Here is a 22,659-nt window from a genome sequence, read left to right as displayed (position 1 = left end):
TCCATTATATGGAGAAAAATGCTGAAATGTTTTCCTCAAAAAACAATTTCTTTTCGACTAAAATAGGAAAGACACGAACATCTTAGATGACATGGGGGTGAGTAAATTATCAGGACATTTGAATTCAGGAGTAAACTAATCCTTTTTAATCTAAAACACATAAGGGACATTTTCTGATCCTCACCCATGTCATTCTGAGAATCACCAGGACTAGGAGAAACGCTGACGCTGATGGACTCTTCACTGCCATCCGGGGCATGCGTACTACCTGACCCTGCCACACCAGGTTTCCGCCCTTGAGCGGCGCCGCTATCGGTTATGGACGCTCGATGAGGTGCTGGAGTTGGCTTGAGTTGCTTTACTAGACCGAGAGAAAGTATGAGAGAACAGAGATGAGAGGTAGGATCAAGAGCAACATGTCAAACAGGCGCAATTACAAACAATTAAGGATGGACAGATGATCATTGTGTAGTTCTAACAAGAAGACATGACAGATGGACAACTAGATGAAAGAGAAGGGGGCAATCAGGAGTTTGATCCAACAGTGTTAGTCATTCATTGAGAAAGGGAGTTTCAAAGGTCCATCAAGCCCATAAATCTTAAGTAAAAGGGATCCAAACATGAACAAACAACACACAAAAATCAGAAAAATGTTTGTGAACACATCACCTGTGGTATATTGTAATAATAAGATCATTAAAAGATTAAGCAAGCATTAAAAAACACTTTCTAAACACATTATCACAACCAAAGTCACCTCAACCAGAAAACCTATTCTGATTTGCTAAACAGATGAATAAGGAAGCGAAACTACAGACAAACCCATGTGTTTAAAGTGGAACATGCAAACATGCATTAGATTTGATTAGCAAGGGAATGTACCATCCAAGAGGAGAGAATCTACACAAAGAACAGACCATAATACCTTCAAAGTCCAATCTAGTTTGCTTACCATCATCTGCAAGAGGAAAACATAGCAAAACAAACAATTTCCTTTAAATTCTACATCCATCTTTGATCTTGCAGGTATTTCAATAAATATATGCAGAATGTTTCTCATGCAATAAGCACCTTCTAGTTTCTGTACACATTGGTCTCAATGATTTTAGCAGGTGTCTGAGATGTTATGGGTAATTAGTGTAAATGGTCGAATGCAAATCGATGTGCACAGTGAAAAAATACAGGTTTGGTCAATGAGCGTGTGATGTAAGTAGGGCGTGTTTTCTGAGGGAGAGGGATGAAGGGATTGTACTGAGTACGTACGGGTGAATCCAGGCGGTTTGATGGGTTTGCTGGGTTTGCTGGTTCCCCATGGCTGTTCAACAGAAAAAGAAACAATATTAGACAAAATAACACAAATTAATTTTGTAATGTGAAAATCAGAGGAATTATGCTGTGTAATGAACCATGGAGAATATCATCTAACCTTTAACACAGAAGGGACAGAGGGCCGCCATCCTGACTTAGCTTTCTTGTTGTCAAGTGCTCTGGTCCTGACGCCAAGGTGCTTCATATAAAAAGCCACTGCTCCAAAGATGCAGGTACTTAAAGAAAATAATAGAAATGGTTACAGAGAGTATTGAAATTTTGGGGGAAAAGCTGCTTCATAACTTAAAGGGTTAGTTTACCCAAAAATTAAAATTCGCTCAAAGGAGACGTTCACTTCCAGAACAAAAATTTACAGATTATGTACCCCCTTGTCATCCAAGATGTTCATGTCGTTCTTTCTTCATTCGCAAAGAAATTATGTTTCTTGAGGAAAATATTTTAGGAATGTTCTCCATATAATTGACTTCTATGGTGTCTGTGAGTTTGAACTTCCAAAATGCAGTTTAAACGCAGCTTCAAAGGGCTCTAAACCATCCCAGCCATGGAAGAAGAGTCTTTCCTGAAACGCTTTCCTTGAGAAAATTAATTTCTAATAATCTTGGATGACAAGGGGGTGAGTAAACGATCTGTAATTTTTTGTTCTGGAAGTGACCTTCTCTTTTAATTACTCACCCTCATGACGTTCCGAAACTCGTACGACCTTTGTTCATCTTAAGAACACAAATTAAGATGCAATCCGAGAGCTTTCTGACTCTCCATAGACAGCAAGGATCCTTCCACATTCAAGGTTGTCAAAACAGTCCATGTGACATCAGTGGTTTAACCATAATTTTTTTGAAGCTGCAAGAATACTTTTTGTGTGTACAAAAAAAAAAAAAAAAAAAATGTGCACAAAAAGTATTCTTGTAGCTTCATAAAATTATGGTCGAACCACTGATGTCACAGACTATTTTGTCGATGTTCTTGGTACCTTTCTGGACTTTGAACATGGAAGGAGGCTTGATGTCTATGCAGGGTCAGAAAACTCAAATTTTTAATTTGTGTTCTAAAGATGAATAAAGGTCTTACAGCTTTGGAACAACATAAGGATGAGTAATTAACTACAGAATTTTATTTTTGGGTGAACTATCTCTTTAATGTGTCAGCAGCACTACTTCAACAATATAATTTTGCCAAAAAAAAAAAAAAAAAAAAAAAATCATGTCAGTCATGTTATTTACGGTTTTGTCAGCCTTTGTGTGAGCTTTAGTGTGGTTCTCAAAATTTTGGTATTCCAAGTAAACTTCTAAAGACCATCTCAGATGTCTAAAACATTCACTTATGATATGTGACCCTGGACCACAAAACCAGTCATAAGGGTCAGTTTTTTTTAGAAACTGAGATTTATGCATCTGAAAGCTGAATAAATAAGCTTTCCATTGATGTTTGTAGGGATATGATGATATGTGGCTAAGTTACAACCGTTTAAAATCTGAACTGGAATCTGATGGTAAAAAAAAAAAAAAAAAAAAAAAAAAATCTAAATATAGAAAAATTCACCTTTAAAGTATTATCAAATTGTCCAAGTACCACAGTGGGGATCTTAAATTGGCATATGGCCATTTCACTTAAAAAGAGCAACAGAATCTCCAGTAAAGAAGAAGAGAAAAGGGTGGAGGACTAGAAAGGGGAAGGACAGAAGTCTAGAGGAGGAGACTGTGCACATGTGCATGTCCATTGTCTCATGCACACATGGATTAAGTGTTACAGCTGTGCATGACAAAAATGAACAACTGCAACAGCTGCAAGTATCCACTAACAGCTTCTTGCACGGACACATTGTGCCTAACTTCAGCCTGGAGTTCTTTTCATAATACATGCTTATGTTACATTTCTTTGCAATAAAATCATACCAATCAAACAATACAAAATGTTAGGAATGACTGATATCTTCACTAAAAAAAATGGCATCTAAAAAGATGGGTTTTACAACCAACAAAAAGTGATGTTCATTCACTTTAATGACATATTGATGATAGATATATATAATGCCATTATATATGCCCATATATATAAAGTTACAAACACACAAATCTACACACCAATCTATAATACAACACCGATCATATAGAAAAAGACATGCAACTGACTTGTATTCTGCATCTGCACTTGTAAAAAGAAAAGATGATAAAGAAAAAAGAAACTCACCTTTTGTCCTTGTCTGCAACAATCGAGGGGCTGCAAAAGTGAGACAGAAATAATTAGAGGGATATCAAAGGAAAAATGCAGCACAATGCTGGTCTAAAAAAAAACTCACCGCTTAAAGTTAAGTAACATTTTTTCTGCCTCGTTCTCGACCGGTTTTTAACTCTGTTTTTGGACGATGGAATCTAAAGCGTTCAAGCTTTTCCTGACTCAAAATGACAGTAACTGTTGTGTTGTTTGCAGAATTCAAACTAATGAACATATTCTGTCACTTGCAAATGAAATAAAGAAAAAAAAAAAAAAAAAAAAAAAAGATTTAAAAAAAATGGTGCTGCATCAAAAACTGCACTCAGCCAAATTGTTTAAAATGCAAAATGCAATGAAACAGTCTCTTGCAAACCTACAGTAGAAGTCTGATCTACACTATCTTTTCAAACTGCAAAAACTACTAGCGCTCTCCTAAGGCACTGAGGTTGTCCTACGGCGATGTCCAGAAGCAAGCGAAGCGCTCCGGAGGTGGAACTTGCTATTTAACAGTGTTTTTGTCTGATGCAACCGGCATGCAAGAACATGGAAATCGGATACATATGTTTTCCTATGATAATATGAAAGGAGGAGTGTGATAAGGAATCCCCAGCATCTGGCCAATCAAAAATCTTGATCCGCCTCTTAGATTAGAAGTGCAGCCAATGAGAGCGTCTCTAAGTGAGGTCATTTCTGTTGTACTGAGGGAGGAGAATGAATGAGGGAGCAAAAAAACTGTGCCAGAGGAAGCGGATAGCATTTGGGAAAACAGAGGACGATTGTGTGAGTGCATATAAAGACTGAATACACATACTGAGACCACTAGACATCAAAAGAATCTGTTTGAAGTCTCTGAGGACGTATTATGTATTTAATAATGTCACTGAATGTGAGACATAATATCTTACATGCATGCAGCTTTTATCAGTGTCACTTCACCCTGGTGAGTCTTGTATATATTAACTATCCTATCTCATTGCAAACCAGCTTTTGTCTCTCGCTCTCTTTTCCTCTTTCTGTCAGCCTCAAACCTGACCTCTGCCTCATCCCCCTTTCCATCATTCTCTCTGGCTGAGAGCCAGAAAGCAGAGAGCAGAGACTTCCTGCCAGCGTGGCACTTTTGACTCCATCCTCTCTCTACCACTTCCTCTCCCTTTGCCACCATTTCTTTCTTCGAGATTAATAGGACAGACTTGAAGTTGTAACATGGTGTGTTTTTAATAAAAAGAACGGGTGTGCCTAGACAGAGCATCCAAACCACCTCGGACTGCAGGATTTGCGACTGCTGAGTGCTAAGACAAATGGAATCTGAATGAACTGTTTAGATATGAGGACTGCAAAATGAAAGCAGAATAATGCAAAAACAACACATCATTCTGTCTGGCTGCACACTGACTGAGCTCGCAAATCCTGAACAAATGACTCTTATAAGCCAGTTCTTTTAATCAATCACTTCAAAAGAATCACAAGTGATCCAAGTTTAATGAATCCTTTTTTGAGCACTACTAAATCAACTGACTCACTATTCTCAGTTATGCACGACACATTATTGGAGTAATGGCTGCAGAAAATCCAGCTTTGCCATCACAGAAATAATTACATTTTAAAATAAATGAAAATAGAAAACACATTGTATAAACATTTCACAATATTACTGTTTTTACTCTATTTGCGATTTAAAAAAAAAAAAGGGACTTTTGAATGCTGCTGTACACAAAAAGTATTTTTGTTTTAATATATGTGGTTAGAAACTACACTTATCAGTACACATGGTCCACAGGATAAACTTTTCAACAGTTGGACATGTGGTGTGGTTTTTTACTGTACAGTGTGCAGTGAGCACCAGTTTATCCATGCTGGCTTTTTTTGTGTAAAAATAATGAACTGAATCCAGATTGGCAGTGTCTGTTCAGTGGAAGCGAAAGGCTCAGCAGTCTCCTCCTGTCTCACTTCCTGCAAGGGGGGTCCTCAGTTTTTGTGGGGTGTAATATTAATGCTTACAGCCCCACGTTCACCGTCTAATGTAAATCTACTGCACTCTTTATGATCCCTGACAATTAAAGAACCCAAGATACTTTGCTTAAAGGAACAGTACACCTAAAATGGAAGATTCTGAAATTTTTTAACTCTTACTCACATAGGGCCCTATGAATACCGTGATGCAGAAAACACAGATGGAATCACAGAATCCAGTCATAAAAATTGAATTTACCGTATAACGTGGAATGTCACGGAATTTGCCCAATTTGAGATTAATAAATCTAAAGTAGATCAGTACACTTAAATCAAAATGTGATAGACTACTGTCGGTGTTTGTTTAAATGAGTAAAGCGCAGATGCGAGGTTTCATTTACTACGCACATACTGAAGCGCACGTGACGCTCAAGGTGTTTTCAGCCTCTGGCGCCTCAATATACGAGTACATGAACACATGAACATTTTACATTTACATTTATTCATTTAGCAGACACTTTTATCCAAAGCGACTTACAAGTGGGGAATACGTCAAGCGATTTGTCCTAAAGAGGCAAAACGACTTAGGAAGTCCTCAGTGAACAATCTCTAGAACTGCTCTGAGAGTCACTTCATGAGCATTTTACCTTTTCTTTAAAGAAAAACTGTCATATCATAAACATACAGAAACTTAAAGGTCTTCACAGCAACCTGTCAAATTAAAAGTTCTGATTAACTTGAAAAAACTGTGACAGAAATACATTACCTAATGTAATGATAGGACCATTACTAGTAATAAAATTATTAAAACATTCATTTTTAAGAAATATTTACCAGATTTCTTTTTTTTAACCAGAAATCTGTAAATATACAACACAGTATTTCTGGAAAAAAAAATAATAATAAATGAATTCTTCATAAAATCAATTAATTAGACATGCTTTTGATTATTAAAGTTTAATGAAACCATTCAATTGGAATCCAGGAAATTAATGGAACACCCAGAATTTGGTAAAAACAAAAATTAATTTGAGGAAAAAATAAAACGGATTTCATAGGGCCTTAAAAATGTAATTTTTGTTAGACTTAATACATTTCTGTTACAGTTTCATGATTTCAATTAATCAGACATGCTTTTTGATTAATATTTTTTACTTTAACCATTAAAATAGAATCTAGAAAAATCAAAACGGAAAACGGAATTTGGAAAAAAATAAAATGGAATTCGGGGGAAAAAATAAAAAAGGGAGTTCATAGGGCCCTACATCATCTATATGACTTTATTCCATGAAGCACACAGAATAATTGTGCCTGACACATTATACTGATATTTAGTGTCCATGTGATGCTGTTAAATGGCAGATTTGATCAAAAATACAGTAAAAAAAGTGTAATACTGTTCTGTGATTAAAAAAAGAACATTTATTTGAAACACAAATCTTTTGCAACATTCTAAATGTAAAAACTGTCACTTCTGACATCTAAATGTGTCCTTGTCAAATAAAAGTCTACTAATCCTAAACTGTGGTGTAAATAAATAAATAAAAAAACACTAAAATATAAAATCAATCATTTTAAAAGTGAATTTAATTACACTGTAACAGTATAAAAAAAAATATATGTAACAACAATGGCCGGCTAAAAATATCCAATATAGTGTGCAACCCTACTTCGACTGAAACTCAGAACGTGGTACATAGGTCATAGAGACTACACTTGTTATTGTACTTTTTGTTCTGGAAAAGAGCAGCCTGGTCATTGCACTAAATATCTCCTGAATATCATTTTTCACCAACATTAGTTTATATGTCCATTTTAAGTAAAGAACCATTTAACGTTTGCCTTGTGTTTTCAAAAGGTGACTGAGCTGCATCAGTTTAAATAAAGATAGACCCTATCCACAACAAAAAGAACAATTTTAGAGCCAAGAATGAAATTTCAATGGATATGTCAGCTGATCCTCAGAGTTAATTGAACTGCATATAAAGCACAACAGTGAGTGGAGTGAATTCTGATACTGCTATTATAGAATTCACTGCAAGGGGTCAAACAGCCCAGCAGCAAGAAGATCCTGTGCAGTATGACGCATTCAATAGGCATCACTTAGTAGCCGGTGAGTGAATATCGACAGAGACTCGGGGGTTCTGATCCGCTGTGAATGCAGATTTGACAATAGCTGTATTCTGTCTAAGCGAATCGAGAAGAAGAAGTGTTTGCGATCCTCTTCCCCACTGCATAGATGGTGTTTGACTCAGCAGGGCACCACAAAAATCACACAGCAGACAGTTAGAAATCAGGCTTGGATTATAGGTTAGGCACTGAGTAGGGCAGCAAAAGGCAAAGGACTGGCTCTGTGTTTCAGACAAGACGAGCCCCTGCTGGTTCTCTCTCAACCATGACGAGAGCCAAAGAGAAAACAGACACCCGGTAACCTGACCATAACAGATGGGCTAATTCCACCAAAACTAGGGTTGCATTAATACCAATTCTATTATAATAACAGTTCTTACTTGGCCTCAACCATCCTTTCCAGCATGGATTCAGCCACTGCCTTCTCCTTCATATCCATTGGGATGCGGTCGGTTGGACGATGGGATTCCACATCATTTAGTTCACGCTCATTGGGAGTCATTCCCATCATCCTCTTCTGCCTAATGTGGGAAACAATGACAGGCAGATAGCTATGGTAATCGAGTACCAGCGATAGAGAAATACATGTGACCAGGACCTGACATTTAGAGCCAGATTTACAGCATGCAAAGCATCTTTTGGCTTTAAAATAGTACTGTCAGGACTTACTAAAGACGTGCAGTAAAACCTTAAAAAGCATGTCTGACAGCAAGCGGTAATTTGCGCTGCTCTTGGTAGATTGCGCTGGTCATTATGGAAATGATCTGGCAGTCAGTAAATAACACATAGAAATTTCCCCTCCCATGGGCACTTTAATGGAATTGCGCTCTAATCCTAATTTGCACTGTTTAGTAAATCTGGCCCTCAGATTTTCCCAGACTTTACAAAAATGTATTCTTAAACATGTAAACATAACTTGCATTGTGAATGCAAAGGGCTCCCAATTAACTTTATTTTGAAATACACTTGCGGGCCCGTGACTCACCTGAAGTCATCCAGCTGCCTCAATATTTCTGGACTCTGCAAGTACTGTATTTCATTAGCATAGCGTTTTTGTTGTTCTTCGCTGATCAATTCTGGACGCATGCGATCTGAAGGACCACAGTGAGAGAGATAAATGAATTTTATGCAACGACAGCAATAACACAATATAGCCGCAAGCAGAGATTACCTGGGTTCAAGTGCTTTAAGGCATTTAAGCACATATTAAAAAAGACATGTAGCAAACATTTTTTGCAAATACAGGTAATTTGCCACAAAAATATTATGTTTTATAACATTTATGACTGCTATAGCACCTGCTGTGGTTTGATTTCCTTAAAACTTTGCATGCTTGTTTAGAATCACCGGTCGAATGTGCTCACCAGGTTTTGTGAAGTTTTGAGTTTTCTTTTAGGCTTTATAGGATTTTGGGTCAATTCGGACAGGCCCCTTTTCTAAACGACCCCATTATAGCTTCACAAAGGGTAAATTTCAAAATATCTTTTTTTAGATAATTTTTTCCCATATTAAGCAAAAAACCTAGGACTAGTTCACAAAAGCAGTTTTTTTTTTCTTTTTTTACATCATCTCAGTCATTTAACAGACGATTTGACTGACAGCAGTGTTTCTAGAGGCAAAGTTGTCCAGAATGAGGAGTTCTGTCATATGATACAAATATTGCATGTATGTGTGAAAAACCATGCTATGTACAATCATTTATGATTTTGAAAACCTTAATAATCGCATTTGTGTTTTTATGTTTTGATCCGATCGGCTGCCATTAACCATGTCTAATAGGTGCTCAAAATGTATTGGCCAAAGGTGGCCATGTTTTTTTTAGATACTCAAATGTCCTCACAGACGCTTGTGGCACTTTGGATGAAGACCGTGCGCAGTGATTTTCACGTTGATAGGACAAATGGTTGTGTAGATATAACCATTTTTTCTTATAGAGCCACCAAGGAGCGAAGCTCTGCAATTTTTGTCCTGCAACCTCAGCTCTTATATAAGTGTTTTGAGTTTGGCCAAGATATCTCATTCCATTCAGGAGTTATAGGCATTTTACTAAAAGTGGCCCTGTCCCTTTCAAAAGTTTTGGCGTCCCTTTGTGATGGCAAGTCGAAAGTTCAACTTTTTTTTTATATAATTATTGATATTCACTCTCCAGAGAATCTTTCTGCACTGGTTTGGTTCCAATCGGGCAAAAAACCTAGGACTAGTTTGCAAAAGTAGGTTTTGCAAAAAAAACAAAAATATCCCAAAAGTTTGCTCACATTCAAATCTGAAGCCAAGGATTCCAACGATATATGACACTCGAGTCTGTGATGGACGTTTTAAGAGATATGAGCGATTTCAGAACAATTTGACACAGGATTTTCAGAAAGGCAATGGTGTGTCAGCTATATTAAATCCAACAGTAATGTCGCAACACACAAGTGTGAGTTACTGTTTTTATTATGTAGTCACTATTGCTTTGTCTGTTATTACAGATGGTTTGATATGTACTGAGTATTTACGCATTTTTAACCTAAATCACAGTATCGTCCATTTATGAGGAATGTAGGGTGTCAAACATATACAACTGTTAGCCAATCATAGCAGTGGGCATTTACTTCAGAGTCTACAATCCACCAAGCCAACTCAAACAGAGTGTTCTGATAAGGGAGTGAAAACAGGACAGAAAATAGCTTATTACTTCTAAATTATGTTTTTTGATGTAAAAATCTTAATAACATTATAAGGGGACCTCAGAGGACAGTACAAAATAATAAAAAAGGGCAGTTTGTGACCCCTTTAAGTACAGTGATCTGATTCAGACAGAAGTTTACTCACCCAGATCAGAGGCTATGTGATTTGGCACAGGTACTTTGAGAATCTGGAAGAAAGAAGGAATGTGATGACATTACTTCAATCTTTCAATCAAAACCTTGATAGGACCAAATCAGGGCTCAGCATTAAAGGGATAGCTCACCCAAAAATGAAAATTCTGTGATTGATTACTCACCCTTGTTCCAAACCCATAAGACTTTTGTTCATCTTCTAAACACAAAATAAGACATTTTTAATGAAATCCGAGAGCTTTCTGACCCTGCATAGACAACAATGCAACTGACACGTTCAAGGCCCAGAAAGGTAGTTAAGACATCAATAAAATAGTCAGTGTGACATCAGTGGTTCAACCTTAATTTTATGAAGCAACAAGAATACTTTTTGCGCACAAAAATAATAACAACTACTTTATTCAACAATTTCTTCTTGTGGTACTCTCATGAACATGTGTCGAAGACTGACATAGGAAGAATGTTTCATAAAGTAAAGGCTGAACCACTGACATCACATGGACTATTTTAAGAATGTTCTTACTACCTTTCTGGGCCTTGAACATGTCAGTTGTGTTGCTGTCTATACGGGGTCAGATTTAATCAAAAATATCTTCATTTATGTTCTGAAGATGAACAAGAGTCTTACAGGTTTAGTATGACATGAGGGTGAGTAATTAATGACAGAATTTTTATTTTTGGGTGAACTATCCCTTTAAGGATTTATGTTGGTTTCACTAAACCAGTAGTTCATTTTAGAATGTATAAATTATGTGTATATATACACACACACACACACACACAAAAAAATAAGTCACAGAATTAGCATAATTATATAAAAGATAATTACAAACAAATTACAATTAACTTCAGATTTTATTTGGAAGACATGAAATATAAGTACATATATCATATTGCCCTCCAGTGTTACATGTAATGCAGTACAGCACCACCAGAGGTCACAACAATATAAATAACCAGAGAACTACTTTCTTCCATTTACTTTTCAGCTCAGTCCACACCTTCATAGCCTTAATATCAGCTCAAAAAATGTGCACAGAGAAATATTCAAAAGAAAATGAACGACTCAACATAAAAATAAAACACGAAAAGGAGAGAAAAATGCAGCCATTCATCAGGGAAGGTCATTCCCATGACCCAGAGCAGGATGTCAGGGTCGGACAAACACTCACACTGACAGACAGAGAAAGAGAAAAGAGGGATAAAAAAAAAAAGGCAGAGGAAAAAAAAGTTACATTGGACAGAAGGGGCAGGCAGACAGACTGGAGGGAAAAGACAAAAACTTCAAACAACGAAATGAAGTCTAAACAGAGACTGATTGAGGGAGAAACAGACAGATGGGAAAAATGACCTGATATATCACAAGAAATTTAAAAAAATGAACTGAATAATTTCTAATAACATCTAATGACAGCTAAAAAAGCACTGCAGCAAGAATTTCTGAAATTAAAAACAGCCTAACTTGACAGATTTCAGTCATTTTAAGGCAAGCTATGATACAGCTTTATTTGTTAATTACTTTATAATATCTATTAATTTAGTATTTATAAATTGTTTTTATGACTTAGAAATAAATCTATTAAAAAACCTTAACGATGTGAGGGTTATGCATCAACTACCATTCCTTTTTATATATTTCATGTGCAATTTCATACTAATCTGCCTCATTAATTAAAAAAATATATATATTCTACAACATTAGATGGCCTTCTGCACTTTGAAAGAAAACAAGCTCAAAGATAAGATTGGCAGACAGCAGATCACCTGTGTGATAAATAAAATACAGCTTCAAAAAATATCCCCAGCGTTCCTTTAGGGGGTCTAACAAAAAACAGACAATAAAACGAGGGATGGACTGAAAAGTGTGACAGAACAAAGAGGCAGACTTGTAAAGTGATAAACAAACTTGACAGGCGAACGTCTAAAACTCGTCTTGTTCACATACCGCTCCTTTTTCCAGGAAAGTGTTGTAGAATTCCCCAAAGTGCTTCTTGGTGTCTTTGGCACTGAAGTTCTTGAAGAGGTCAGCATGAAGGTAGCATAGCTAAGACAAGGGAAAAAGAAAGAGAGAGAGAGAGAGATCGAGTGAGGGAGATTAAAGAAAGACAAGTGTAACAAAACTGACAGATTTAGAAACCAAGAATAGAGAGGTAGTAATACGTGCTATGTTAACCTATATATGGGATTTACTGACTGAATGAAGACACAACTAAACATTTTGAAATTTCAGAGTTTTTCAAAGAACTTGCTGACCAGTGAGAAAATAGTATTAGGAGGGATGACAGGGACAAACTGACCAATCTAAAATGAATGAACACAACATAGTACCTGTTGGATTTAAAAGCAAACACAACTTGTCAAACTCAATAATATATTAAAGGTACGCAAAAGAAAAACAATATAGGGTAAGATGTCCACTTTCGTTTTCCTTGACCACAGATGTCACTAAATCAAATTTAAAAAAAGGTTATGCTCTAAATAATTTACATAATCTGTGAGATTTGAACAGTTCTGAGGTTAAATGAAGAAAAGAGATGAAGCATTTGGGATTTGGGAGACGGTACCTGGGGTAGATCACATTGGCTGCATGCCAAATAAAGGAAGAAATACTCATGCTTTAAATCACACGAAAAGGGCTTCATCTACATACATGACATCCCCACCCCATCCTCCAACACATACAACATTCACAGCTGAACAAGAGGTAATGTAAGAAACACACTGAGCCTCACACACTAAAGTAAACGCATGCGCATGCATGCGCACTGACAAAAATGAACAGGCACATATTGTGCAAGTTCTTACCACAGGAGCACAGTCAAACTGTAACATGACATGATGAATGAAGACCAGTAGGTGGGTGGGCTTGGACTTCAACAGTTCAATACTGTTGAAGTGACTGAACTGATCATCCACCATCTGAGAAGAAAATGACATAAATGAAAAACCAAAATAAAAATGGGAAGATTTTTAGTTTTTCCTGAAAGAAGTCTAATGCAAAATACAAAACAGTAATACTATGAAATATCGCAACAATTCAGAATAACTGTTTTCTATTTGAATTAGGGCTGGGTGATTTTTTCCGATTTTACTGATTATTTCGAATTTAATGTTTTGTTACGATTTTATTTTTTACAAATCGAGGAATCGCTATTTTGAATAGAAATATTACCAAATGCTAGAATTACACAATATGCCAATAAAAAAAAACGATCCAACCGTTTGTCATTTGCGTAAAAATCTAAAAACTAAGCAGACATGTATTAAACCACGCTTTTCCAGTGTACAGAGGTTTACGGGAGTATTTAGTTAATTTGTTGCAAAAAAAAAAAAAAAAAAAAAAAAAAAAACCCTGAAGTGGCAAGACATCAGAACCCAACTGAAATAACCGAGGTACGTATTGAACCATGGACTAACAGTATTGTTGCATCCCTAATTTACACAGAATGTGCTTTTTTTAATTGATTAATTTTAATTGATTCTTATTTTTACGAAACGATATAGATTTTGAAACCCAAGAACCTAGTCTAGCAAGTTTTCAGTTAACGAATGGAACACTGTAGCGCACCTCATATCCAATAAATCGTAATAAGCTCTGTGCTTTGTTACTTTTGAAATGAAACAGTCTCAGATTTCAAATTCTGTCCATTTTAATACAGAATTCAAACAATAAATGCCATTTTGGCGTTGTTTAATGTGGAGTGACAGATGTAGCACATCCATTCAAGACAAAAATACCACGCTCTGCTTTACTAACACATTTTAACAGGAAATAAACATGAATGAACATCTAAAGGTATGTTAAAAGAAAGAGTACAACTTACCGAAACCTATGTCCTGTCTCATGCAATCACTTAATCAGTGTTTTAACCGTGCAAAGATTTCAAAATAACTTCTAAACAATGTCGTATAACATCACATTTACCTCAGAAAATACATATTTGGTAACCATAAACTCGTTAATCAGCTGGGAAAATGAACTCATGAACTTATTCATTATAATTCTTTCTGTTCTTCAATACTTAATGTTTGTTTTAATAAATTTGTCATGTTTCTATGACAGCCACCATTTAAATCAACTGGAGTATAAATATAATTATGTAATACAATTATTGTAACATTATTACTATAAAAAAATTGCAATTTAAGCGTTTGTATACAAATAAGATCATTTTAATCTTCAATATTGTAGTAATGTCGTACTGACTCTCATGTATATTTTACCACATTACTTAAGCGTTTTTTTTCCTTGAGAAATATTTTTGATACATATCCAAAATAATCGATATTGAATCTAAATTGAATTCGAATCAATTCAAATCAAATCAAATCCAATCATGAAATTTGTGTCAAAACCCAGCCCTATATGCTACGCTACAAAATTTTTATGAGTTTCACTAAATTTATTTCTAATTACTTATCTTTTTAAATTAGGTATATAACTAAAAAAGAATTATTCTAAATATTTCTTCCTCAAAGATACTAAAAGAATCATTAACCTTTTCCCATCCTACTAGTTCTAAACAGATGTATCACTCACAGGCTGTTTGTCATTTTCAAAATCTTCATCCTCTGCTCCAATTATGTTCATGGCTGGATTTGAACACTGAGCACCTGACAGCCTGCGCTGTGAAGAGAAAAAAACGAGATGAAGAAAGCATTAACAGGCATAATCTTATAAAAAACATTTTGCAGGATTTGCTTTTTATTAGTAGACCGACTGACAAAATGGACTGTTTCATTACAGGATAATACGGATGACTGGATGCCCCAGGGCCAGGTTTCAACATTCAACAGAGAAAGTCTACTAAAAAAGTAAAAGTATTGCAGCCAACAACATACAGATCACACAATACCTAAAAAAAAAAAAAAAAAAAAAAAAAAAAAAAAAAGAATAACAGTTCTTTCCACACCACAAAAAAATGATCATGGAGTAAAAAGAAAGCCGTTAAAGGAGAAATCCACTTCCAAAACGAGATTTCACATATAATGTACTCACCCCCTTGTCATCCAAGATGTTCATGTCTTTCTTTCTTCAGTCGTAAAGAAATTATGTTTTTTGAGGAAAACATTTCAGGGTTTTTCTCCATATAAGGGACTGGTATGGTGCCCCATACCAGTCCACTTCCAAAACGCAGTTTAAATGTGGCTTCAAACGATCCCAAATGCGGTTGTAAACAATCCCAGCCGAGGAAGAAGGGTCTTATCTAGCGAAATGATCGGTTATTTTCATTAAAAATACAATTTAAATACTTTTTAATCTTAAACGCTCGTCTCGCATATCTCTCTCTAAACTCTGTGTATTCTGGCTCAAGAGAGTTAGGGTATGTCGAAAAACTCCAAACGTATTTTCTCCCTTAACTTCAAAAATCATTTCAAAATCATTGCTGCAGAAGTAAACATGCAAAGAAGGGTGATACAGGACTATTTTGAAGTTGAGGGAGAACATGAGATGGGAGTTTTTCGACATACCCTAACTGTCATGAACCGAAAAAAAACAGTCCAGGCAGAGTAAGACAAGACGAGCTTTTGGCATTTAAAAGTATATAAATTGTATTATTTTTATGAAAATAACCTATGTTTCGCTAGATAAGACCCTTCTTTCTTGGCTGGGATCGTTTACAACCACATTTGGGATTGTCTGAAGCCACATTTAAACTGCATTTTGGAAGTTCAAAATCGGGGCACCATATCAGTCCATTATATGGAGAAAAATGCTGAAATGTTTTCCTCAAAAAACATGAACATCTTGGATGACAAGGGGGTGAGTACATTATATGTGAATCTTTGTTTTTGAAAGTGAACTTCTCCTTTAACAAGTATTACATGCTACGTCTAACATTATACTGCCAATATGTGATCATTTCTAATTAAAGGAGAAGAATTGAAAACACTGAATAGCTGCCACAAATATTCAGACTCCAGGCTAAACTAAAACATTCATGCTCTGAACCGGAGCTCAGGGAGCCAAGATGAACCTTTAACACAGAGAAGAGTGAATGAACATCCATACTCCAGCACCTAAATGAAGTGCATTCTTTCACACAAGAAGCACTGTGATCATATTTTTTATTTCATTCTACCTGTTGATAAACTTAAATTCATTCAGAGGAATATTCCATAAACCGGTCCAATGAATCTTGGCCACTGGCTGTAAATGTAACAGTGCTCTACTGTGAGAGCAGCTGAGAACAAATTTCCTCTGTCGCTGTTGTGCAATAATAACAACTCGGTGGAAAGAAGCCGAAAATCCCTGCGCAAGCCCAACTCCAGCCATTCAAAAGACTAAGTGTGTTTATTTTAGTAAAAACAAACAAGCAATTGTGACGAACACTACAAGCACAAATCAAGCTAGTGTTTTCTCTGTGCAAACGTTTTCATCTCAGATAAAACGTGCATGTGTTTACTAAACACTTATAGTTCAGTCAAAAATTAATATGGTCATCATTTGCTCACCCTCATGTCATTCCAAACCTGTTTGACCTGTGTCAGATAACAAGTCATACAGGTTTGGACCAACATGAGGGTGAATTAATGATGACAGAATGTTCATTTTTAGGTGAACTATTCCAGAGCAGAGATAGATACAAACAAAGTCAACGCTGATCAACATCATGTCGGACCAGCACACCAAGTGGGGTTTTGTTCCTGAATGAATCAGTGTTTTTGAACAAAACTTGAATCAAAAGTTGAATTAATGATTTAGTGACTCATTTATAAACACATCACTTGTTGCCATCTACTGGCAGAAAACAGGAGGAGTCACTAAAGAGAAGGTCAATGAAAGTGTCTCATATCTCTGCTATGTTTAACGTTGTACAGCCCAGACTCTGCTAGACCCCCTAAGAAAGGTCAGAAGAGTATAACTCATGGCAAAAGACGCTCAGAAACGAGTCAGCTGTGCCGCCCCACCTAGTACAGCACATTCCTGATTTTATTAAGCATCCAGGAACATTTGCGTCTCAGCAGCTGTAATGTCTGCCACTGTGTATTAGTGCATTCATTGTCCTTAATCTTATGTTTTTTTGATCTAATAACATGAATAAAAACTCTCTTATTATCCTTAAATAATATGCATGCCATGTCTTATACAAATGGATTCAATAAACACACATTTTTGTGTTTTTGGTTACCAAAACAAATTTACCTATTAGATTTCACGTAAATATTTCTAAATCTACCAGTTATGTGAATGTAAAATAGTGCTCCATTATTAAATAGTATTAAATTAAATTAGCATTTATGAATTAATACATGTAATACATGTAACAAAACATATAATTAAATTATTACACAAAAAGTAATTCCCAAGCCAAAATGAATTATCTATTATCTATTATTAGTGATTATTATTTTATTGCATAAATACGTAATTATTGTTAAATGTGTTATATTAAATCACATATTTAACAATAATAAATTGCATTTATTATATGAAAACATATAAATTGAATTAATAAAATAATTTTCTTACACTTTTTTTTTTCTTTTAAAATCTTCAGATTTCTAAGCTCACTGTACTAAATTTGTACTAAAACCAAAATAAATGACTAATCGATTAAATAGAGGAAAGTATTATTTAATTCAATTAAATAACTTTAATAATAAAAATACATAATTATACTTACATTTATTACATAAAATAACACATTTAAAAATATTAATAAACCACAATTAGTATATTAAAACATACTAATTTAATTAATTCATAAAATATTTTTTCTTATAATTTTTTTCTTTGACAGTGCTCAGATTTCTAAGCACACTGTAGTAGTAGTAGTAATAATAATAATAATAATAATAATAATAATAATAATAATATGCAATTACTATATTAAAATATATTAATTTAATTAATCAGTAAAATATTTTTTCTTATAATTTTTTCCTATGACAACGATCAGATTTCTAAGCGCGCTGTGCTAAATTTGTACTAAGACCAAAATAAATGATTAATCGATTATCAGGAAAATATAATTATATTTATTCAAATAACTTTAACAATTAAAAATAGAGTATTATAGTTAAATGTATTATATCAACTAACACATTTCATAATAAATTGCAATTATTACATTAAAACATTAATTTAATAATTAATAAAAATACATTTTCTTCACTTTTTCTGTGAAAATGTTCATATTTCTAAGCGCACTGTACTAAGTTTGTAGTAAATTCAAAATAAATTATTAATCGATTATCAGGAAAATATTATTTTATTCATTCAAATAACATTAAAAATAAAAACACAATTACAGTTAAATGTATTATATTAAACAACACATTAATAATAATAAATTGCAATTATTGTATTCAAATATATCAATTTAATTAATTCATAAAATAATTGTTCTTACACTTTTTCCTATGAAAATGCTCAGATTTCTAAGCATACAAAATTTGTACTACAACCAAACTAAATAACTACCCGATTATCAGGAAAATATTAATTAATAAATAAAATAATTAAATAAATAAATCAAATAACTAAATGTATTCAAATAAGCAAATACATATAATTATAGTTAATTGTATTATATTAAATACTAAATTATATTACTAATAATAAAAGTTTAAATTTTATTAATTTAATTAATTTAATTATTATTATTATTATAATTTAATTTTAAAGATTAATGATTAAAATGATTAATGAATGAAAAATAACTTTTTTTGTGTGAATCCTTCCACAAGCATCCCCTTGTGGCCCCCCGAAAACCCCTTGAAAACTCTTGCTCTAGTTGGTTTTGTAATAATGGTGGAAACTGTGATCACGCCATCTCTGTTACCAAATCAGATGCAGGCTCCTTATAAGAACATCAAGAATGAATGGAAACAAACAAATACGAGCAGCTTCAGATGCCTTTACCCCATTATGGGCGTCTTCGTAATCCATGCTGTCGTGGGTCGCACCAACACCAGTTAACCGAGCTCCTGCAAAGATACGACATCATGAAAGGCTGGAACGGCGTCCTTTGTCAACAAGACAAGCAAATACAAACACAAAGCTCCACACATACAAACATACTGCCAGGAGCAAAGCCGATTGGACCGTCATCCGATACAAAATTACAAAGCGGAGAACAACAACATCAAGACCAACCAATAAATCAATAACAGATAGACCAATGTGGACAAACTAGACCCAGACACGGTCTATCAATGAGGACGGTTTTGAATGAATAACAGTGACTTCAGTTCTCAGTGGTCAAACGATCTGTAGTTCAGTTTATTTGTTGCGGTCCTTTCCTTATTCGGTTTGCTGCTCAGGACCAGCTAATGTGTTTGTCTACTCAATCTCCAATATAAAACAAAGGCTTCTTATGATCTTATCTCAATGAGCATCCAGCGCCATTAATCGACTGCATTGAGTTTCGCAGTGAAAACTTTTTTTGGACAAAAAAAAAAAAAAAACAGATAGCTGGGGAATGTCTCCGCATACCAGACTACCGTATGCAGCTGTTGAGACAATGGCCTTGTCCTCTGCACTGGAGCAGTGTGATAGCACAAGCCTAAAATAACCGCTAATGGAGCCGTGTTTGTGTTGGAGTTTTATCAGCTGCTTTAATCAGCAAAGTCTCTGAGATCTTCAAAGCTTTCCAAAGAGCAGCGTCTACAGAGCAGGCAAGCATAAAGAGACAAGAAAGAGAGAGAGAAAGGAAGTGGGTGTAATTTCCTCAGGAAACGATCACAGCCATTTTTTTTGTCAACCTGCCTGCAAAAGTCATGTTCAGAGTAACAGAGAGCATAAAACAAAGGAAAAAGACAAGAAGGGACAAACACATACTCAAGAGTATGACACATAAAAGTGTAAGGTGAAAAGATTTGTGGCACTTTCCACACGTCGGGGACACTCGGGTGTCCCGTTATTGTTTCAATGCACTACAGGCACAAATATGATGTTTTAATTTGTCAAACATTTGTTCCATGAAACATTATCACATTTCAAATTAATCAAGCATGAACAGTAGCTAGTGCGCAATAAATAAATGTCTGTAATGTCAAATAAAAAAGTGATTTCTGTCTCACAACGGTTTTAACCCTTAACTCTACCAATTAAAATGACGCAAAAGATATCAAAACAATACAAAAGCAAAGTAGTCTATCAATAATCATTTATTGATAGAAAATGACTGCTATAAGAATGAATAAACAAAAGATTTTGAAATAAATGAACAAAACAGTTAATATAATAAGTTGTTGACCTCCTCAAGTTAAAGGATTAGTTCACTCCAAAATTAAAGTTCTGATAATTTCTTACTCCTAGGTCATTCAAGATGTCCATATCTCTCTCTTTCTTCATCCCAGAATTTTTCTCCGTATAGTGGACTTCATTGGGAACCAACAGGTTGAAGGTCAAAATTGCAGTTTCAATGCAGCTTCAAAGGGCTCTACACAATCCCAGCTGAGGAATAAGGGTCTTATTTAGCAAAACAAGCTGTCATTTTCTAAAATAAAATAAAATATTTACTCTTTAACCACGAATGCTTGTCTTGCACTAGCACTGCGTCCACGACTTCACGCATTATGTACTCATGTTGGAAAGGTCACACGTGACGTAGACGGAAGTACCGACCCAGTGTTTTACAAAGTGAGTGTGCAAAGAAAGTCAAGCGCCCTTTACAAAAAAAATAAAAAGGTAAAACAACAATTTGGGACGATTTTGAAGTTGGAGGAGAAAATGAGATGGAGTTTTTCGCGCTACTCTAACTTTTTGAACCAAAGTACACTGACGAAGAACTAACCACGTGTGACTTTCGACGTGACTACGTAATGTGTGAATTCGTACACGCACATTGCAGAGCTAGCGCAAGACAAGAATTTGTGGTTAAAATTTATATAAAGTTGTATTTTTTAATAAAATGACTACTCGTTTCGCTAGACAAGACTCTTTTTCTTTGGCTGGGATTGTGTAGAGCCCTTTGAAGATGCACTGAAACTGGGATGTCACAATAAATCAATTTATGGAAACAATTCTGACCTTAGTTTTTAACTGCAGATGGTGCTCTAGGCTAGTTTTTAAAAATTTTCCCCATTTAGTGTACTTCAATGGGGATTAATTGGTTGAAGGTCCAAATTGCAGCTTTATTGCAGCTTCAAAGCGCTCTACACGATCCCAGGCAAGAAATAAGGGTCTTAACTAGCAAAACGATCCGTTATTTTCTAAAAAAAATAATAATAATAATAATAATAAAAATCTATATACTTCTTAACCACAAATGCTCATCTTGCACTAGCTCTGGGTCCACGACTTCATGCATTACGTATTCACGCTTGAAAGGTCACTAGTGACGTAGGTGAAAGTACCGACCCAGTGTTTTAGAAAGCGAACGTGCAAAGAAAGTCAAACGCCCTTCACAAAAAAACATAAATTAAAAAAATAAAAGTAAAACAACGATGTTTGACAATTTTGAAGTTGGAAGAGAAAATGAGATGGAGTTTTTGAACCAAAGTACACCGACGAAGAACTAATGACGTGATCCTTCCGATGTGACTGCATAATGCAACAAATTTTATTTATTTTTTTTTAGAAAATTTCCAATCGTTTCCCTAGACAAGACCCTTATTCCGCAGCCGGGACTGCGTAAAGCCCTTTGAAGCTGCATTGAAACTAGGGGTGTCACGATAAATCGATCTCTGGAATCGATTCTGAGCTTCGTTTTTAACAGCAGATGGCGCTCTAGGCTAGTTTTTAACCGCGCACTCAAATGCTCACGAAGAGCGCTTGTACGTTCAACTGAGCAATTTACGTGGTTAAATGTACTTCCACTTCGGCTTTTATTTTTTATGACGTGAGATTAATGTAAACACAGCTCACTTTGAACACTCTTGTAATTAGTTTCAACCTTCGATTCAAGAATCGATTCAAGAGAGAATCACAATGCATTCAGAAAAATCGCAGAATTGATCCATGAACCAATGTATCATGACAGCCCTAATTGAAACTGCAATTTGGACCTTCAACCCGCTGATCCAACCCAATCACGTGGCAATTTGTAAATATTGGAGAAGGTGGCTAATTTGTATAAATTCATACAACTTGTGAAAAAATGTATGTATTTACGAGGTGGCAAATTCAGACATTCAACAGTTCATACAAAATTGTAGCTGAAACCGAAAATTGTACAAAATTAAACCGAAATCATACAAAACTGTACAGGTGAGATCGTACAAATTCGTACGAATTAGCCATCACGTAAAATATGCACTAATTGGC

At 35.1% G+C, this 22,659-nt stretch overlaps 1 protein-coding gene across 8 annotated transcripts in view; it reads right to left on the bottom strand.

The window, feature by feature from the left end:
- Positions 1 to 22,659, bottom strand: part of arhgef1b (Rho guanine nucleotide exchange factor (GEF) 1b) — a 49,408-nt gene that overhangs the window by 14,390 nt on the left and 12,359 nt on the right. For 4 of the 8 annotated variants that reach the window (XM_051130567.1, XM_051130569.1, XM_051130568.1 and 1 more), the window contains exons 2-13: positions 19,312 to 19,376; positions 14,983 to 15,069; positions 13,248 to 13,361; positions 12,388 to 12,486; positions 10,435 to 10,477; positions 8,606 to 8,711; positions 8,001 to 8,141; positions 3,517 to 3,546; positions 1,427 to 1,544; positions 1,264 to 1,315; positions 926 to 958; positions 185 to 361 (exon numbers count right to left, since the gene is read on the bottom strand). In XM_051130567.1, coding sequence (XP_050986524.1) covers positions 185 to 361; positions 926 to 958; positions 1,264 to 1,315; positions 1,427 to 1,544; positions 3,517 to 3,546; positions 8,001 to 8,141; positions 8,606 to 8,711; positions 10,435 to 10,477; positions 12,388 to 12,486; positions 13,248 to 13,361; positions 14,983 to 15,069; positions 19,312 to 19,338 — 1,027 coding nt within the window. In that variant the 5' untranslated portion in view covers positions 19,339 to 19,376. Of the gene's footprint in view, positions 1 to 184; positions 362 to 925; positions 959 to 1,263; positions 1,316 to 1,426; positions 1,545 to 3,516; positions 3,547 to 3,625; positions 4,019 to 8,000; positions 8,142 to 8,605; positions 8,712 to 10,434; positions 10,478 to 12,387; positions 12,487 to 13,247; positions 13,362 to 14,982; positions 15,070 to 19,311; positions 19,377 to 22,659 lie in introns of those variants that run through there. The other 4 variants (XM_051130571.1, XM_051130573.1, XM_051130572.1 and 1 more) reach the window with 4 other exon arrangements.

Source organism: Labeo rohita, chromosome 16 (assembly GCF_022985175.1).
Source record: "Labeo rohita strain BAU-BD-2019 chromosome 16, IGBB_LRoh.1.0, whole genome shotgun sequence".
In the NCBI taxonomy this organism is placed as follows: domain Eukaryota; kingdom Metazoa; phylum Chordata; class Actinopteri; order Cypriniformes; family Cyprinidae; genus Labeo; species Labeo rohita.
This window is presented reverse-complemented; position numbering and strand designations above follow the sequence as displayed.